Source organism: Myotis daubentonii, chromosome 3 (assembly GCF_963259705.1).
Source record: "Myotis daubentonii chromosome 3, mMyoDau2.1, whole genome shotgun sequence".
Lineage (NCBI taxonomy): Eukaryota > Metazoa > Chordata > Mammalia > Chiroptera > Vespertilionidae > Myotis > Myotis daubentonii.
Window position 1 is genome coordinate 21,425,512 of NC_081842.1, and position 19,276 is coordinate 21,444,787.

Genomic DNA, 19,276 nt, shown 5'->3' on the forward strand with positions numbered 1-19,276 from the left:
ATTGATTTTTGGTACCATTGCTTTTGCGATGGTACTTAAAACTTGCTACAGCTCAGAAATAAACAGGAACTAAAATAGTTGCAAGAACCATCATACAGTAGAGTACAAACTACTCTAATTCACTGTGAGGATTATGAGAATTGGTGGAATTTTTACTTATTTATTCATTGTCTATATATTACAAAATTTTACACCTATACCTTTTGCAATAAAGAAAAAAATGTTAAAAGGGGCTGCCATATATTTTCAACATCTTTATACTAGTTCATGAACTATTTCAGAAAAGTCCAAGATTTTATAACTTTAGATTCATAATTAATCATTTAGACAGATGATTTTTGTTGCTTTTAAAACTAGTATTATTTATTAAATACAAAAGTCACCTAAACTATAAAGTATATTCTAATCCCACCACTTTAAAAATAAAAGTAGATAAATAAAGTCCTTCCTTTGCTCACCTCATTTCATTCCACAGTTTGACTATCTGGGGCATATCCTTCCTTACTTTTCCTTGTAGTTACATTGACTTCTCTGTCTATACAACCTACTTATAAGCACAAACATATGTACTAAAACAATGGAAGTAATCCATTTATATTACTTTAACAGTAATAATTATATTTGGTTGTTGTTTCCAAAGTTTTTGTTTGAGTTTGGTAATTCTTACTAATTTTTAATATATTTGTAGGCATTTTGGGCTTTGAAATCAGATGAACTTGGTTTGAGTTCCATCTCTGTCATTTATGAGCTGGGGGACTTTGTGTAAATGATTTAACCTCATTAAGCCTGCATTTCCTTGACTGTAAAATGGGCTATAAATATTCCTACCCTATGGTGTTACTGTACATTGATTGAAATTAGGTAATTCACATTGAGCGCAGTGTCTGTCACATAATAAACACTTAATAAATTATTTGTCATTATCAGTATGATACTTTATAGTGCAACTTCTCATCACCATTCTATAGATAAGGACACCCTTTACTAAGTAAGGAGCATTCTAAATTTGCCATATAAATGACCACATTCCAGCACTAGAGCAAGCTTCCAAACTCTTCACCCAAACAAAATGCCTTTCAGGCTTTGGTGTCTAATTTAACCTGTCTCTCAAAACTGTTATCATTCCTGCTCCAGCATTTGCCCCCTACTTTGTGTCTTCTAATGAAGTTTATCAATGAGAAGTAAACCTGTCGGCTCGTAGTAACAAGTTGAACAAACACAGCAGAGGGTGCTGCCTACAGACTTCTTCTTTTCTTTTCCTTTTTACTCTAACTAATTAAAAAAGAGATTAAGAAAGTGGTTCAAACTGGCAATCAACAAAGAAATACAATATTAAAGAAAAAAAGAACAGCATGCTATTGGGATTTTTACCAAATCTCCATTGCTTTAATATTTACCTGTAATTGTTCATAATTTCAGGGTTCTCTCTTTTTTTTAATATATTTTTTATTGATTTTTTACAGAGAGGAAGGGAGAAAGATAGAGAGTTAGAAACATCGATCAGCAGTCTCCTGCACATCTCCTACTGGGGATGTGCCCACAACCTAGGTACATGCCCTTGACCGGAATCGAACCTGGGACCCTTCAGTCCACAGGCCGACGCTCTATCCACTGAGCCAAACCGGTTTCAGTGGATTCTCTTTTTTAAAATTCATTTTCTTCAGCTTAACATTCCATAGATGGGGGCAGTTTTATATCCTATATTACAAAGCGTACTCAATGGTAGTTTGGAGTCAGTCGTGCATTTCCTATGTCTTGAACATCTTAAATTACTTCTATTCACATGTTTTTGGCAGAATTGTTCCCTAAAGAAAACCACCCCTTTATCTTGGTTCTCCCTTACAGAATTTTGTGCATCATTGATGTGGTAGTCGTTTTCCTAGTAATTTTGTTAATTTGCTGTGAAAGATTGAAAATTTGATAATGTAGTATATATGATATTAAATTGTGAATTAGTGGGACTTTGATGTAACAGCATATCAACATTTAAAGATATTGGTACTTGATACTCTATTAAGGAAAATGAGTCTCCAAATTTTAAGCTCGAAAGTCACTAAAATAACTGTTTAGAAAAAAATAGCTCAGATGACTTTATAATTTTGGTACATATGTTAAGAATTGTGTACAAATTGAAATGTCTGTGTACTGCCCCTCAAAATGAACAATAAAATCTCAATTATGAAAAAGAAAGAAAAAAGAAAAATCTAAAAATCTGTTTTCTTGAAGCTTCATATAACCTAATAGAAATATCTTAAATTCTCCTTTTAAATAAGTCAGGAATTCTCTTAGGAACTAATCTCTCAGGATGCATAAACTTGTTCAGCTGAAATTCCAATCGACCCAGAATCAAACTTTAACACAAAATTTCAAACTTTCGAGATTGAAAAAGAATTGGGATCTATTATTATTATGTTGTTATTGTTGCTGTTATTTTACAGTTTATAGTTTCAGCCAAAGACCAAAAATAATCATGAGTGCAAAAAGGACTGAAATTATGGAATTGAGTGAATTTTGCAGGGGGGAAAAAAGGAGGGACATAAGATTTCTAGACCCAAAATAAAGTTTGAATGATTTACAAAATTTAGGTTTCATTGGTACTTGTTCTGTGGTAAAGGTGACCTTATTCAACTATTCGACATTGGAAATTTATACACACATTAAATTTGAGAATTGCTCTTAAAGAATAAGACAGAAGCCTGACTTATGCAGAGTTCAGGCCACTTGTGTGCTGGGTAACTTTGGCCACCTGAGTTAGTTCCTATTATGTAAAATGAGCTTGACTTGTGAATAATGTAGTTTTGAAAAAAATTCATATGAAAGACCTTTTCAATGAGTCCAAGGTCCTTGCCTTAGCTCCAGTTAGGAATAACATTCTCCTTAGAGTCACAAGGAAGGGGTAGAAGTCTCATTAACAGCTTTATTATATCCATTTAGAATCCCAAGGTCCTCTCAGGTTCTGAAAGTCTATTTATTCATTTACTAGTAGTCATTCTACAAACATTTATTAAGCTCAAATGTACTAGTATGCCAGTGTTAAAATTCGGCAGATCCAATTTCTTGGTATCTAACGTGAAAGAATAGAGATGGTTTGGTAAGCCAAAGTATAAGAATAAGTAAATTGTTTGTGTACTTTTATAAGCAAAACCTGTGTCTAAGTCTATAGTTGCCTTTCAGGTAAACAACAGTTTTCTTATGTGATTCAAAACACAAACCCACTGTCATCGTTTTAGGAATAAAAAAAGAAAATAATCTGAGAAAGCTCTGCTTAAACGTTTTTAATGAATTGCAAATGGTTAATCCTACTATCTGAACTTGAGCATCAGCCTGCGGACTCAAGGGTCCCAGGTTCGATTCCGGTCAAGGGCATGTACCTTGGTTGCGGGCACATCCCCAGTAGGGAGTGTGCAGGAGGCAGCTAATCAATGTTTCTCTCTCATCGATGTTTCTAACTCTCTATCCCTCTCCCTTGCTCTCTGTAAAAAAAATCAATAATGTGTATATATATATGTATATGTATATATATATACATATATATATATAAAATTTATTATTTTTAAAATTTAAAAATAAATTTCATAACAAGTGGATTCACCCCAGGATTCCTTCTCAGTGTATCATGTTCGTAGTAATAGAAATTAGCCACCAGAATAACCAGGTTTCATAATGGGAGAGGCAGGCACTTACATTATTCTAATACAGTACAGTCTTTATTTAAACAAAAAAAAACAAGTGTGTTCTAAATCATGATTGAGAGGTCTGCCAAGAAGAGCCTGGAAAATTACATAGGGACACTGTGTACATTACAGACAGCAACTTTTTTTCAAGCTACCAGTAGGTAGGAAATCAAATGTGCGGTAGGTATAAAAAATGACGACGCGGCATATATGAATAGAACCCTTGCAGAATCTCCGAACTACCGATCTCCTTGTTTCTACAGTTAGACCTGCAACACTGAGCACCTGACCCACGCGCATGCCAACCTGCTTAATGTCTGGAATGAGCACCTGTCTTTAGGTAGATGCCTGTACAACAGGCTTAAACTGAATTAAGGATCACCTTATAAATAATACAGTTCCTGTTCAACTTCAGAACCTAAAAGAAAAATGAACTTAGATTTCTCTTTCCTACAGTCACTTGAGAGCCATTTTCTTTGTATAACATAATTTATCATCCTGTGGACTTTTGAGGAATTGCCAGTTAATTTCTAGACATTTCTCAAGGGCAGGGAGCATTCCCCCTGCTTCTCTTGTATTCATTCCAGCAGATAGATACTGCCTAGGTGTCCAGGGACAGGTTAAGGTCAAAGTGCCTTCAGCAAGTACACTCACTGCCCTGGAGCACTTAACTCCTTAGGTTATGATTAGCTGTCTGGATGCCCTCTGGAGCCAAGGTTAATGCATTTTTTTATGTCTACTTAAACTTAAAACAATACCTGGCCTCAAGCCAGTGCTCAACAAACATTTGCTAAGTGGACATAGATCGTGACCATTTGTTTATTGGAAATAACCCTACATGGCTTTTAAGGAGACATTGGTGAGCATGTCTTTATGTTGCTATGAGTTAGCCATTTCTACAAGATTAGGAAAAGGAAGGACTACCTGATTTGATTTGCAATCACATGAAAGGTCAGAGAAGAAAGTTCATCTAGCTCCATGTCATCTTTGGACAGATGAAGAGTGACCAACTACAATGACCTTTCTATCAAGTCCACACCATTATTTTGGGGCATACATTATTACTTTGAATAATGAACCTATGCCAATAGATGCTCTTGATATGCACTGCTAGCTCCTTGGGGATGAATGCAGTGTCCATACATCTTTATACTCCCAGAGCCCAGCACAGTTTCAGAACCAAATTTGGATTCAAAACATGCTTATGGCATGGAAGAGTGAATGGCTTAAGTCGTGACTGATCATGTAGCAATCACAACAGGGCCAAGTCAGTCGTAGCTTCTTCTCCTGCTTTTTCTCAGCCCACCCTGAGCTGCTGAGAAGAGACCAGGAGGAGAGGGCCATCATCAGGAGGGAGGACCTTGTTCCCAGGGCCAGGCACGAGCCAGAATGTCACTAAATGCCTCCAAAACCAGAAGGTCTAGTGAAAATCTCTGGCATTCAGTCCCTGGCACCTCTCATTCGGAGATGTGAATACCACCATTTTCTTTACCACATTACTAGACTAGTGCATTTACAGAGTACTTACAACTGATTGTATTTGCTCTCTGGAGCAGCAGTTCCGAAGGTAGCACGTACTGTTATCCCCACTGCAGATCACAGAGCTGAATCACAAAAAGGTGAAATAAGCCAAGTGAGATCGCACAGCATGCTAGGGTAGATTTCCAGCCTTTCAGACCTTGTAACACCCTGTTTATTTGTTTGCTTTGTGATCCGGTCCTCCCCTTAACCCAGGGGTGGGCAAACTTTTTGACTCGAGGGCCACAATGGGTTCTTAAACTGGACCGAGGGCCGGAACAAAAGCATGGATGGAGTGTTTGTGTGAACTAATATAAATTCAAAGTAAACATCATTACATAAAATGGTACAGTCTTTTTTTTTTTTTTTAGTTTTATTCATTTCAAACAGGCCGATCGGCAGCTGGCCGTAGTTTGCCCACGGCTGCTTAACTCCTTCATACAATTGCTTCCAAAAAGTGGCTCAGATCATAGAGCTTTTTAAGTTAAATTGAATGGCAAGCTGCCCCTTGAGGTAGCTGGTAATACCCTGAGCCTGAAAGTCACTGCAGTTTTTCAAGAGCAGGCATTGGACCTTATAACACCTGTCTGCCCTAATCTGCTCATCAATGCTTCTTTTAACCATCTGCCACCATAGACAATCCTTTCTTAATGAGTGAAAAATACTTCCGGAACTATATTCCAGCATTCCATTTTCCTGTCAGAAAAGTTATTGGGGCTGGCCGATAAACTAGTTTGAAAAATCAAATTTAAATGAGCCAACTTTAAATTTTTAAGAGCCTCATTTAGCATGCAATTAATTTTATGCCTGTAATAAAAAGAGAAAACCCTCCGGTCTTCCTGAAGAATTAAATAGGCTGATAAGGAAATGCTGTGCCACATGGAAATGAGATAAAATGACTCTTGAACACTATCCTTTTGGTTACATAATATTATGTACAATACATTCTATTTCAGGGAAGCATTAATTTTACTGAAATTAAATATTTTTTTCTGAATAGTCATAGGAATGTGATAAAATGGTTAGAGTTGAAACAGACTATGGGTTCTAGATTTTATTGTAAGCTCTCTGTCCTTTATATTACCTTTTCAATATTTATATCTTCTAGTATTTTTGTTTTTCCCCAAAAAGAATGGGGAGTAATAGAAATAATAGAGCTCAGCTGTATTTAAGATTCTTCGAACTTTGTTCCAATCAATGAGATGTTGAGTAACGCCCTCACTGGCCAACCCCTTTATTCCTATTATAACCCATTGTGGCATTGGTTGTCACTTATTTATGATACGTATTATTTTTATGTTTTGCCATGCAATAAATATACCTTCACTCCATTATAAGTCCATTAAGTAATTCAATACATGACATTAGTTGAGTTTTTCAAGAAGAAATTCTTAGGCTGCTTTTTATTCTAAACTTTGCTTCTGGACAGTACCACACATGAGTCACTGCAAGATGATCACTAAGTCTGTATTTTCCAGTGTTGTGGGAATACTAATGCCATAGAGAAAAGAATTTTATTTTTTAAAAAATATATTTTTATTGATTTCAGAGAGGAAGGGGGGGAGAGAGAGAGAGAGAGAGAGAGAGAGAGAGAGAGAGAGAGAAGCATCAATGATGAGAGAGAATCACTGGTCGGCTGCCTCCTGCAGGTTCCCTACTGGGGATTGAGCCTGCAATCCAGGCATGTGCCCTGACCAGGAATCAAACTGTGACCTCCTGGTTCATAGGTCAATGCTCAACCACTGAGCCACTGAAGCCAGGCTAAGACTTTTCTTTGTGGGGACAAAATCAGACTTTGACATAGTTTTACAAGGATTTAGGGGTCCACATCATTGTATTTAGTGCCTCCTTGAAACTAATTTAATGCTTTTTAATTTTAAAAAAGTAAATTCTTAAAGATAACCAAAATTCAACTCTTTCTAATAGTGCTCATTTTGGACTTTTTCGGTTTGTCCTGCTTCTGTTCCCAGGATTGAAGGGCTCCCTCCAGAGGCTGCAGCTGGAGTATGTGGATGTTGTCTTCGCAAATCGACCAGACAGTAACACCCCCATGGAAGGTGAGTAAAGAAATTTAATAAAAGACTCTGGAGTTCCTGATTCTAGCTTGATGACTATTCCACTCACAGTAGGAAATGAAATGTATTCAGACTGATTTGACTGAATATGAAAAATAACAACCTTTCCAGTCGATGTCTTTCAGCCTCAATATTTACCTTCAAAGCCAATGCTCAACATCCTGCATCTTCATTCCTTTTTAAAGTAGTTGCAGGCATTGGAATTGTGGCCTCTGCTGGGTACAGTGCTCACTCACTTTTTCCAGGTTCTTTTCACTTCTGTGGTTCCATCAACTAAAGCAATAAAATTAATTAGAAGGGGAATTTATAACCAAGCCATCTTATTTTGAAGTAGGTCATCTGAATGGCTTCCTATTTTATAATGACTCTAAGTCTGATTAGTTTCCAATCCGTGGAGCCATTATTTAAAATGAGACCCTTCATTGCAATTTGGTTTTTGGTTCTCAAGGAGCTTCAACATTTTATGTTCTTTCTGTTACAACTATTTGAAGACAATATTTTGAGCATCTCCTGTGAAAACTTTCAGGACATTCCTAAAAACAGATTTTCTTCAATTTGTACTTATTTATGGAACCTACCTAGTATTATTGAGAAAGAAGATAGTTTGGGAGGACAAATTAAAAAGAATGTTCTAGTTAACTGAGGTTTACAATCATGGATTATCACCCAAGGTTAATGAGAATGAAAATATTTGGAAAAAAGAGAGGAAAAAGAATATTCTTGTTATTTGAGGCTTACAGTGTGACATAGATTTATAAATTTCAAAGAATTCAGATAAAGTAATCAACATAAAATTATACTGAAGATAATTTGTCTTTGATGGTTCAAAAGGTAGTTCACGATCTTGTAATACACCAGGTTCTGTAAAGATTTATTCTTGCTATCCGGGTTATAAAAGTTATAAATAAAGTGCATATGAGTTTTTCTGTAGGCTTTTCTGACAAATATAATGTTCTCCTAGCGTTTTCTGCTTTCCTGATTCTGGGTAAATTAGGAGCTTACTATAAGCAATATCAATGTTGGAAATTCATGATAACAATCCATGGAAATGACATAAAATGCATATTTTTATCAAAGCAAAGAATGAATGTTTGGTAAGGCAAATTATAAATGTTTTTAGTATAAGAACGGCTTTTTGCAGGGATAATATGGAATCACACTGTTCTCAATGAAACATCAAAACAGAGCACTAAAGTGATTGAATGAGTGAACGTGTCAAAATGCTGTTTAAGCTATGAAAGTCTGAAATTGCTTCCTATTTAAGTCCAGTGACTATTTTACTTTGGAAAAGTATCCTATGCAATTACACCATGTACAGAATAGAACAGCGATTTCCAACCAGTGTGCCGCAAGAATTTTTAAAACATACACTGACCTCTTTTCCCCTTAGATTGTCAAATTGAAAAAAAATGACAATAGCTATCCAGTGTGAATGAATCAAAAGTATACCTATTTTTTGTCAAACCTGCAAAAAAATATATTCTTTGGTGTGCCACAGAATTTTAGTAATTTGTTTAGGTGTGCTGTGTTTTGTGCTTTTTTTGAAAGTCAATGATTACAACCTCATTCCATAAAGTCCTGATCTGAAGGGAGGATCCTGGAAAAGAATATGTTTATACTCTCTGCAATTTAGCTACTTGCTCTATTCTCCCTAACACACACACACACACACACACACACACACACACACACACACACACACGTTAAAAAAAAAAACCACACACACAAAAAAAACAACCACAAAAACTTAACAGCAAGCAAAAAAGGGGAGATATAGAGACCAGAAAGAAAATTTTGGGAGATAGAAAAGGATGAAATTCCATCCATTTCCCCTACTCCCTTCCCAAGCACTGGTCAAAAGCCCCTTTCTCAAAAAACCTACAGAATCTATTTTACATGTCACCTTATAGCACTTAGCATAGCCCAGAGAAGAACATGGCATGGTAAAAATACTCAAATCTAAAACCTGGCTCATTCATTTATTCATATTCAACTGGTATTTAGTGAGTGCCTACTATATACTAAGCATTGTTCTCAACCCTAGAGAACAACATAAGCAAAGATCCCCATTCTTGAAGGACACATTTATTCTAGCAGGAGAGATAGGAAATAGATAGTAAAACAATAATAAATTAAATTATATAGAATATTAAAAGGTAATTAAGTGTTACAGAAAAATAAAAAGTAGAGCAGGGTAATGAACTTGGGAACACTCAAGAAAGAAAGGAAGAGGGAAGGAAGGAAGGAAGGAAGGAAGGAAGGAAGGAAGGAAGGAAGGAAGGAAAGGGAGGGAGGGAGGGAGGGAGGGAGGGAGGGAGGGAGGAAGGAAGGAAGGAAGGAAGGAAGGAAGGAAGGAAGGAAGGAAGGGAGGGAGACAAAAGGACCAAGGACTGAGCCCTGGGGCTCCCCAACATTAGGAGGTTGGGAAGAGGGAGAGAAGAGTGTGGCACCCAAGGAACAGGTGAGGAAAACACATCCAGGAGGAAGAAGTGATCAACCATATCAAAGGCTATGACAGTTCAAGCAAGTTGAGCACTACGAATCCATTGGTATTAGTGCAAGGATCGTCAATAACCTTGACAAGAGCAATTTTGATGAAATAGGGAGTGAGGGAGTAAAAGCCACTAATCTCTGAGTCTCTGTTTTCTCATGTGGAAAACAGCAAGGAAACCTGTTGATTTAGGAAGACGTCGTCAAATATTTCTGCCCCTTTCTTCAAAAATAAAAAATCACCCAATAAATAGCATACAGGGCAAAGAACTAATATAAAAACTTCCTTTCTAATGAAAGTAGCTGACAACTCAAAACTTGGGACCAAAATATATGAAAATAGAAAAGGAAGGGAGCAATTGTAAATGACTTAGCAGAACTGAAAAGATTTATTAAACGTGACCACAAGTGCATCTCTCTCGGGGCCTTGAGTCGTCCCCTCTGGACAAGTCCACGTCCAGCATTCCACCTGGTGGCTTCCCCAGCACGTCCACGTGTTGGTGTGTCGCACCCATGGGGTTTTTACTGGTTGGGAGCATTTATCTAAGGTGTTCCTCAAGCAGCTGCTGGTCTTGAAATTTCTGGAGCTACTATGGTCACAGTGAGTCTTGGCTGTCAGAGTCACCCAAGAGAGATGTCCTTTACCTAAAAGCTACATGTCCAAGTCAACTCCTACTCTTATACCTGCAGTCCCCGTGTCACTGTCTTCTGGTCCTGATGTAGCCCCCCCATTTCCAGAACTCTCTTTAAAGCATTTTTGAAAAAAACTATTTTTTAGATGAATACTCAAGCTAACCTAGTGGATATAATCTTGGAAGTTCCACGGTTACCCATTTCAAGAACAAAGTATTATGTATGCTTTTTAGTTGTTAGTGCCACGAACGCGGATGCTCCCTGTGGGCGCCTCGCATGTGTGTGCTTCCGCTGGAAGCAGATCAAGTCTCCTTTTCTCAGCACGTGGAGTGTTTGTGCAGGCTTGCTCCAACTTTTTCTGTGTAAATCAGGTGGATAGGTTTTCTGTTGGAATGAAGGGTCTGCAGTGCCTTCTCACTGTCAAAATCTTCCTTCCAAGGCGGTGTTCTGCTGGTTAGCTCAGTTCCCAGTGTGGACCTTAGATTTTTTTTAAGTAAAAATAAGAATCTATACTGACTTCATGTGGCTGTTCTGGTTTTAAGGGATGAGCTATATATAGGCTGTGTGTTTTCTGTACCGATGTGGCATTTATTAAATACTTTTGTATCATAAGTAAAACTTGAGGTGTTTTGCGAGGCAAAAAAAAGTGCCCACAAGTGAGAAGCAGTTTAATTTGCACCACACAACCTGAAATGGTTAAGGCATTAGAGGCACCAATGTTCCAGAACATGGGGCTGAGGTGGGAATTAGAAACAAGGTAGTTACTTAAAAGACTGTTTGGAGCTATTAAAGCTCATGTCCCCATATCTGTAGGCAGGGTCCTGCCTTTCTCTTCCAATGAAAGGAGGCAAGAGATACATCAACAGGAGAAATTCAATGAGAAGCTCTAGTCCAAGGGATAGCAGACACAGAGAACGGTGGGGCCAGGCTTAAAAAAAAAGGTTATGAGACCCCAGACCTTCCCTCTCACTTACCTTCGGGTCACTAACCATGCACTTTCCCCAGGCAAAGTTAAGAGAACATTTCTCTGGCGAAAATTAACTATCTCAGAAAAAAATAATCTAACAGATACTGACATTGTTGTGAAAGAAAACCCCAGTGGGACAAAGTGGCAAGTCCCTTAATTGTTCTAGCTGAGAAGTGCCATCTAAGCACAATTTTAGTGCTTTACTCTTAAACAGGAATGGAAACCCAAGGATCACCTGACATTCAAAGAAAACCTCCAATATGATAAAAAAAAAATTGTTAAAATAGCTCAGTAGAAAAAAACAGAACAATGCAGAGAGATAGGAAAATTTTAAAGAAGCTATAATTAATATACTTGGTGAGATAAGAAAAGATATTGCATCAGTGGAATAAGAACAAGATAGAAGAGAGAACAAGAGTAACATAAAACTGGAAAAAATAATAGAGATTATAAACTATATAGTTAAAAAAATTTTAAAAACCAATAAAGATGTTGAACATTAAAGTTGAGGGATATTTTCAAAAGTAGGAAATGGACAATAGGAATGAAGAGATAAGAAAATGAAGGTTCTTTCCAAGAAGTCCAATATCAATTCAACTAAAAGATTTCTAGAGAGCACAGGTAAAATGGAAGAGAGGTAGTTAGTGAAAAAACAATACAAGAAAATCTGATTTGAAGAGTATGAGTTTCCCCGACTGAAAGTGCCCACCAAGTATATCCAGGACAATGACTGAAGATCCACACTGAGGAACTTTAAAATGAAATTTCATAGCTGAAAAAAATAAAACATCATAAAATATTCCAGAGACTTAATAGAGTATGCACATGAAGGTTGGAGAATGAAGATTGCCCAGGGGTTTTCAACAACAAAACTGAAAGCCAGAAGACTATGGAGCAAACGTTCAGAATCCTAAGCAAAAAGAATTCCTCACTCTTGGTTGGTGAGAGGATAACGCCACAAAGGGGAAGCCAGGGGATCCAACCCATTAAAGGGAAGAAGAGAATCTCAGGGTGACGGGAATGTAGGTTGTGGCAGGAGGATGGTGAACTCTCCATGGGATGTTACCAGGGGAAGAAAATAAAAAGAAACTGAGTTCCCCACAGCGTGACCATGTGGAAAGCTATATTGAGAGAGATATTTGCTTAAAACACGAAAAATTTACCTATTGCTCTAAATAAAACTAAGTTAATGAAGGGATTGTCAACTCAAAGAAAAATGAAAAGTAATAGAAGAAAGGAAATTGTAAATCATCCTAAATGGCTCTGCTCGGTAGTGGACACTAACTACAGAGTCATTATAATGAAAACACAGAATATTAATTTAATCCTAAACTGAGATGTGAATATATGGGGAAAACAGTGAAGGTAGAAGAATGTATGCATGGAAGCTAAAACCCTCCCTTCCACAAGTCAATAGATAATGTCTGAAAAAATGTAGACCACGATAGTAATGCATAAATGGTGAAAAATGTAGAGACTGATACCAGAATACGTTGTGTATGTTGCAAACGGTATCCTCTGGCGTGCGGGCGAAGCATGGAAGGACTATCACTGCTCTTTGTTACAAGCCTTTTCGTTTTGACTCTAAACTATCTGTGTGTGTTACTTTGACAAAACTAAAGATCAAAACAATAACCACACACATATATACACACATATATATACACACATATATACACACAAATGAGATAAAAATGCCAGTAGTACTGAGCTGTCAGTGGTAATGAGGACCTCATGGCTGTTGAAGTTCAGGCACAGTCCTTGGGGTTTAGAAATACACAATCAATGCTAGTTTTCCTCCCCGAGACTCCACCTTCAGAAGCCCAGCCACTTCTCACACATCCCCCCAGGAGCACGCCTGCACCAGATATCGACTGTCATTTCCCAAACAGGCTGTGCTGAGCCGGACCGCTTTCTTCAGTGGCCGCCAAAGCAGGCTGTGACAGAGAATCCATGGCAGTGTGAGAGAAAACATAATGTCTATTTATCTTATATTTTACTGTTTTTAAAGAGTAATAACAGGGGAGCAGCATGTGGTCACACACACTCACTGCGCAGCCACCTGTGTGAAGTGTGTGATCTAAGGAACAGAAAGTGGTTCCTGCTGGTGCCCAGAGGAGCTCCACAGTGAGCGTCTGGCTCCTTTCACGACCTGCCATGCTCCATCAGGGGCTCCCGGGCACGGGGCTGGGCACGAGTCTGCCTTTCTAACTTGCTGAGTGTTCTCTATGGCTAAGAGCAGCTAGAGCAGTGATGGCGAACCTATGACACGCATGTCAGAGGTGACACGCAAACTCATTTTTTTGGTTGGTTTTTCTTTGTTAAGTGGCTTTTAAATATATAAAATAAATATCAAAAATATAAGTCTTTGTTTTACTATGGTTGCAAATATAAAAAAATTTCTATATGTGACACGGCACCAGAGTTAAGTTAGGGTTTTTCAAAATGCTGACACGCCGAGCTCTAAAGGTTCGCCATCACTGAGCTAGAGCTAGCCTGCTTGCTTTCAAACCCCAGCTCCAACACTTACTAGATCTCCTTAGTTGTGCCTCAATTTCCTCATGTTCAAAACAATCTATATAATAAAAGCCTAAGCGACCGTTATGGCAGAACGATCAGAATGACCAGTTGCTATGATGTGCATTGACCACTAGGGGCCAGACGCTCAATGCAGGAGCTGCCCCCTGGTGGTCAGTGCGCTCCCACAGGGGCAATGCCGCTCAGCCAGAAGCCGGGCTCATGGCCAGCAAGCACAGCTACCACAGCAGGAGCCTCTCTCGACTCCACGGCAGCTCTACCAAGCGGTGGCAGCAGGCACAGCGTGCCAGGATGAGCACGAGTGGCGTGGCGCCCACCCCGATTCAGGCTCCTCCCTGGCCGCCTGCCACTTGACACACTGCTATATCCCTCAGGGGATGCCAGTTTAGGCAGTCGGGCATCCCCTGAGGGGTCCCGGGCTGCGAGAGGGATGTCCGACTACAAGCTTAGGCCTAGTCCCAGTGCTGTTCTCTGTAGAAGGCAGTCAGTCTGAACAACTCAGTGACTCAGGGAAGCGCAGGGAACTCAGGGTGAACCTGCCTCTGCACTTGACTCACCCACTCAATGGTGTTCACAGGATAGACCAGGGGTGGGCAAACTTTTTGACTCGAGGGCCACAATGGGTTCTTAAACTGGACCAGAGGGCCGGAACAAAAGCATGGATGGAGTGTTTGTGTGAACTAATATAAATTCAAAGTAAACATCATTACATAAAAGGGTTCGGTCTTTTTTTTTTTAGTTTTATTCATTTCAAACGGGCCAGATCCGGCCCGCAGGCCGTAGTTTGCCCACGGCTGGGATAGGCTGTGGTGGCCCAGCCCATGCACGTGCAGCAGCTGCTGAAGCTCAAGCAGCAGGCCGTGCAGCAACAGAAAGCCATCCAGCCACAAGCTGGCAGGTGGACATCCCCCGAGGCGTCCCAGACTGCAAGAGGGCACAGGCCAGGCTGAGGGACACCCCCCCCCCCATGCACAAACTTTGTGCACCAGGCCTCTAGTGATGATAATAATAAACCTATTCAATAAGATTGTTGTGAGGAGTAAATGAGTGACAATATGTAAAGTGTTTAGAATAAGGCCAAGTATATTATAAGTGCTAAATTAGTGTTATTATAAATATTCCAGAATACCCTCATGTATGTGAGGGAGCACCATAAAATGGGCATGAAAATATACAAAAGTTCAGGACATAAAGAATGAGGTCAAACTAGGGTTCTGTGTGTAATTTAAGACCAGTCCAAGAGAGGAACTATTCATTACATCTCTTCAGTCAGTCAGTCCTTCTGGTTGCTCTTCGTCTCACAACTGAGTACGCGTTTCTCCAGAATCACAGGGAAGTGTGTTTTGTGTGGGAAAGGTGGCTGTGGGAGAGTGAAGGGAATTGGACAAGCCACAGAATAAACATGAGGCATTTTCCTTCCAGGTCAGTTTTACTCAAAGATTTGTCAAGGGAAATATTGTTATTGTTTTAAAGTAAATGCTTTATTATGGTATAAAGCCAAAATTCGCATAAATTTTTATGCAAAATCCAAGTTGTCTAATAACATTTTCTTTTGTGGCGCCATAGTGGATCATGTGGTAGAAATAATCAGGAAACACTATCTTTGCTCAGCTGGTGTGGCTCAGTGGTTGAGCATCGACCTATGAACCAGGAGGTCATGGTTGGATTCTGGTCAGGGCACATGCCTGGGTCCCCAGTAGGGGGCTTGCAGGAGGCAGCCAATCAGTGATTCTCTTTCATTATTGATATGTTTCTATCTCTCTCTCCCTCTCCCTTCCTCGCTGAAATCAATAAAAAATATTTTTTTAAAAAAGAAACACTACCTTATATTAAAAAGAAAAAAAACTTGCTAAGTCCTCCCTTAGCAGAAGATTCTAATGGAAGAAATAAGGGAAAACAGACATGTTTGGGTGAGGGATGGAGGAGAACCTCAGAAATGGGAAAGAAAGCCCCAAAGAAAGTGATCAAGGGTTCCAGATACAAACACGCAAAGCGTGAAGCGGAAACTGGATACGAGGAAAAGAATGCTGAGCATCCCGGGGTAGACCTGGACGGGCCGCCTCCTCCGCAGTGGCTCTTTCCATGACTGTTGCTCGGCCACTCCTGGGCCTGCCTTACATATTAACATACAGAGCAGCAGGTGCCCTGTTGTAGTTCCTCTTTACCAGGCAGTTTGCTCCTGAACAGCATCCATTCCACCATGTCAGGTTTTGAAAGTGCCTTTTGGTTAGTTACCAGGTTCCTCCCAAACATAGATAAGCTCTGCAGAGCCGAATGGATCTGGGGCTGCCAGGAAGCCACATCTGCGGAAGGGTAGAGTTTTTGATATCATTAAGATGAGGATAGCGTCTCCTTCCAGATGTCTGCCACAACAAGGCCAGCTCTACACTTTGCAAGAAGCAATATCAATTGCTTCCTGTTACAGCATGAAGTTAGATTTGCCAGTAGAAAAATCTCATTAGGATAAATATTTTCCCCTCGTATCAATCCTCTGCCAAGTTGCCTCTTTAATCTTTCATCCACAAGATAGAGTTTCTTTTAAAATAAAGTTAAAAGCCTGTCCCAAGCAGCTGATACACAGACAGTTGTATAAATGTTAAAAGCTGCAGACAGGATAATAGAATAAGAGGTTTCAAATCAAGATTCTGCATCCGCCTGTCTAACCAATGATGGTGACCTTCACACAATTGAAAAGATCAGAAATGTGAGGCTTGAGTCAGATATCTGCAATGCAATGACAGATGTTCCCAAGTATAAAAATAATTGTTCCATTAATAATGGATATAGAAATATTAGGTGCCACATAGAACTTGTGGGGTTTGGTTAAATTAATATTTTAGTATCTCAATGAACATTTGGAAAACCATTCCTTAATGAGTGTTTTGCGTAATACATTTCCTTTTGACATGCCCAACGGTTTACTTTCTCGCTTGATAGAGATATTTTAAACCTCTACATGTGGGCATGAAATGCATAGGTACAGATGAAGAGAAATGGGAAAAGATATGTTTCATTTTGTTTGAGCATGGGCATTGGTGGGTGAGGCTGGTTTTAGAGGAGGAGTGAAAACCTGGTTTCATCAAGTTTTTAATTTCTCTGAGCATCAATCTCTTCGAATGCAAAATGAAAATGTAATCATAGCACCTCATTGTTCTGTAGTAAAGCTTAAATGCAATCATGCTGATAAAACTCCCTGCACATAGTAGACACTCGTAGAGTTAGCTCTCTCCCTATCCCTCTGTTGTGGGTGTGCCCACCCAGACCCAGTCTAAGCACAGAGGAAATTGTTGGTTGTCAGCCCGGAAGTCACCCCTCCCTCTCAGGTACCCAGGTTTTCATGTAAGTGACTATGCTTCCCCCAAACTGCCAACTGGCCCAGAGGGAGGCCACTCCCCTCTCCACTTGCTGGACCTCAGTTCCAAAGTGAGCTCTGGGTTGTGTTAAGCCAATCAGCTCAGAGTCACTGGTTCATGTGAACCAAACAGCCCAATCAGAGTGAATGTCAGGAGTCTTGGATTGCTGAGGCACACAGCCCTGGACAGAGATGGACAAGGAAGCAGGTGGCCACAGAGGCTTCTGCCAGCCACCCTGATGCCACAAGGAATCCAGCCCTGGATAGCAGAGCACAGAGCCAGGAAAAAGGTGGTCCTCAGTGACTTGGAATAACCAACTCTGAAGCACATATTACGATCTTTGCCAATAAATCTCTTTTATAATTTAAGGACTTTCAATTGAGTTTTCAATAACTTATTCCATTAAACAAATCCAGAACACCACTGATATATCAAGAAGTTTGAGACATCCTCATTTCTAAGAAAAACGGCAGCCCAAATCGCAAGAGGATCACAAAATAAAAAGCTAATCTCAAAGATGTCATCTTTCGATTTTTTATATATTATGACTAAATGAGGGATCTTTATAACTAATATCACATCTTTCTATGTGTTACTGATAGGTTTTATTGCCATATACCAGAATACCTTTCACCATAATTGTTTCATCAATAAATTTGTTCTATCAAATAAACCTACATAGCAGGTGAATTTTCTCATTTATTTCTGCATATGTTCTGTAGATTATGCATCCTGAAACATTCACTAAGAAACGTTAGGTTATTGAAAATCAGGTGTTCATGGGAATGTTATCTATGGCAAAGATCAACAAATCACCTGCTTTGAGAATTTTCTAGGTCACTGCTATAGACTGAATGTTTGTGCCCCCACCCCCACCCCCAAAATTCCCATGTTGAAACCTAATCCCCAGTGTGACGCTATTAGGAGACGAGGCCTTTGGTAAGTGCTGAGGGCATGAGGGTCGGGCCCTCATGAATGACATTAATGTGCTTATAAAAGAGATCCCAGAGAGCTCCCTCGCCCCTCCCACCATTTGAGGACACAATGAGAAGCTGTCTCTGAACCAGGAAGAGGGCTCTCACCAGAACCTGAATCTGCCAGCACCTTGATCCTAAATTTCCCAGCCTCCAAACTGGGAGACATTAATGTTTGCTGTTTAAGTCACCTAAGGTATTTTTGTGATAGCAGCCCAAAACAAATGAAAACAGCCATATTCTACAATGAAATTTGTGGCTTAATTGACAAGAGCAAAACTTCAAAAACTTGAGAAGGAAAGAGAATCCTTTTCCAAATATTAATTTTTTCATTTATGTCAGAGAGATAGCCCATATCCGGAGAAGACCCATGTTCGAACTTTAAACAATTGACCAGTGACATTGTCAAAGGAAACCCCAGGACACTAACATAGATTCCTACAATCCACCAATGATACAACTTTAAGCTTCACAGATGACGACGTAAGTCAGGTGTCTAGGAAATATGCACAACCCTGGAATTTTAGTTCACTTAGATTTGTTTATTTATTTATATTTGTCCATTTGTTGCCTTGCTTCAGACAAAATGTAAGGCAATGGGGTTTACTTACTCTCGTTTTGAATGTCTCTAAATGAATTAGAATTAATTCCACTGTTCATAAATCTTAAAGAATTTGGTATATGGAAGAATAGCACTGTACTCTATATTCACCTTGAATGCTACCTCCTTTTAATCAGGACAGAAATGATCTGATTAAATAATTTAATTGCTACCATTTAGTATTAACCAAACATAGCAATTGCAAACTGATATTTTGGAATCACCAGGTTTTAATAAGAAATAGTGGGGAGCATGTTTAGATTATGTTGGAGGATAAGGTGCGATTTTATGATACATATTCAAAATAATTATTTCTTGGAGTGTCAGCAGGCAATAGTTGGTCTAGGTGAGTTGCTGGAAAGACTGGGTAAAGATAAGATGATTACAAAGAAATAATAAAGACAGAATGGTATTGAAAGATAAGAAAACTGTGTCATTGCCTCAGGCAAGTCG

At 39.2% G+C, this 19,276-nt stretch overlaps 1 protein-coding gene across 2 annotated transcripts in view; it reads left to right on the forward strand.

The window, feature by feature from the left end:
- The window catches only part of KCNAB1 (potassium voltage-gated channel subfamily A regulatory beta subunit 1), a 293,179-nt gene that overhangs the window by 239,602 nt on the left and 34,301 nt on the right, over positions 1 to 19,276 (forward strand). For both annotated transcript variants that reach the window (XM_059686873.1, XM_059686874.1), the window contains exon 8: positions 7,163 to 7,249. In XM_059686873.1, the coding sequence (XP_059542856.1) occupies positions 7,163 to 7,249 (87 nt within the window). The remainder of the gene's footprint in view (positions 1 to 7,162; positions 7,250 to 19,276) is intronic.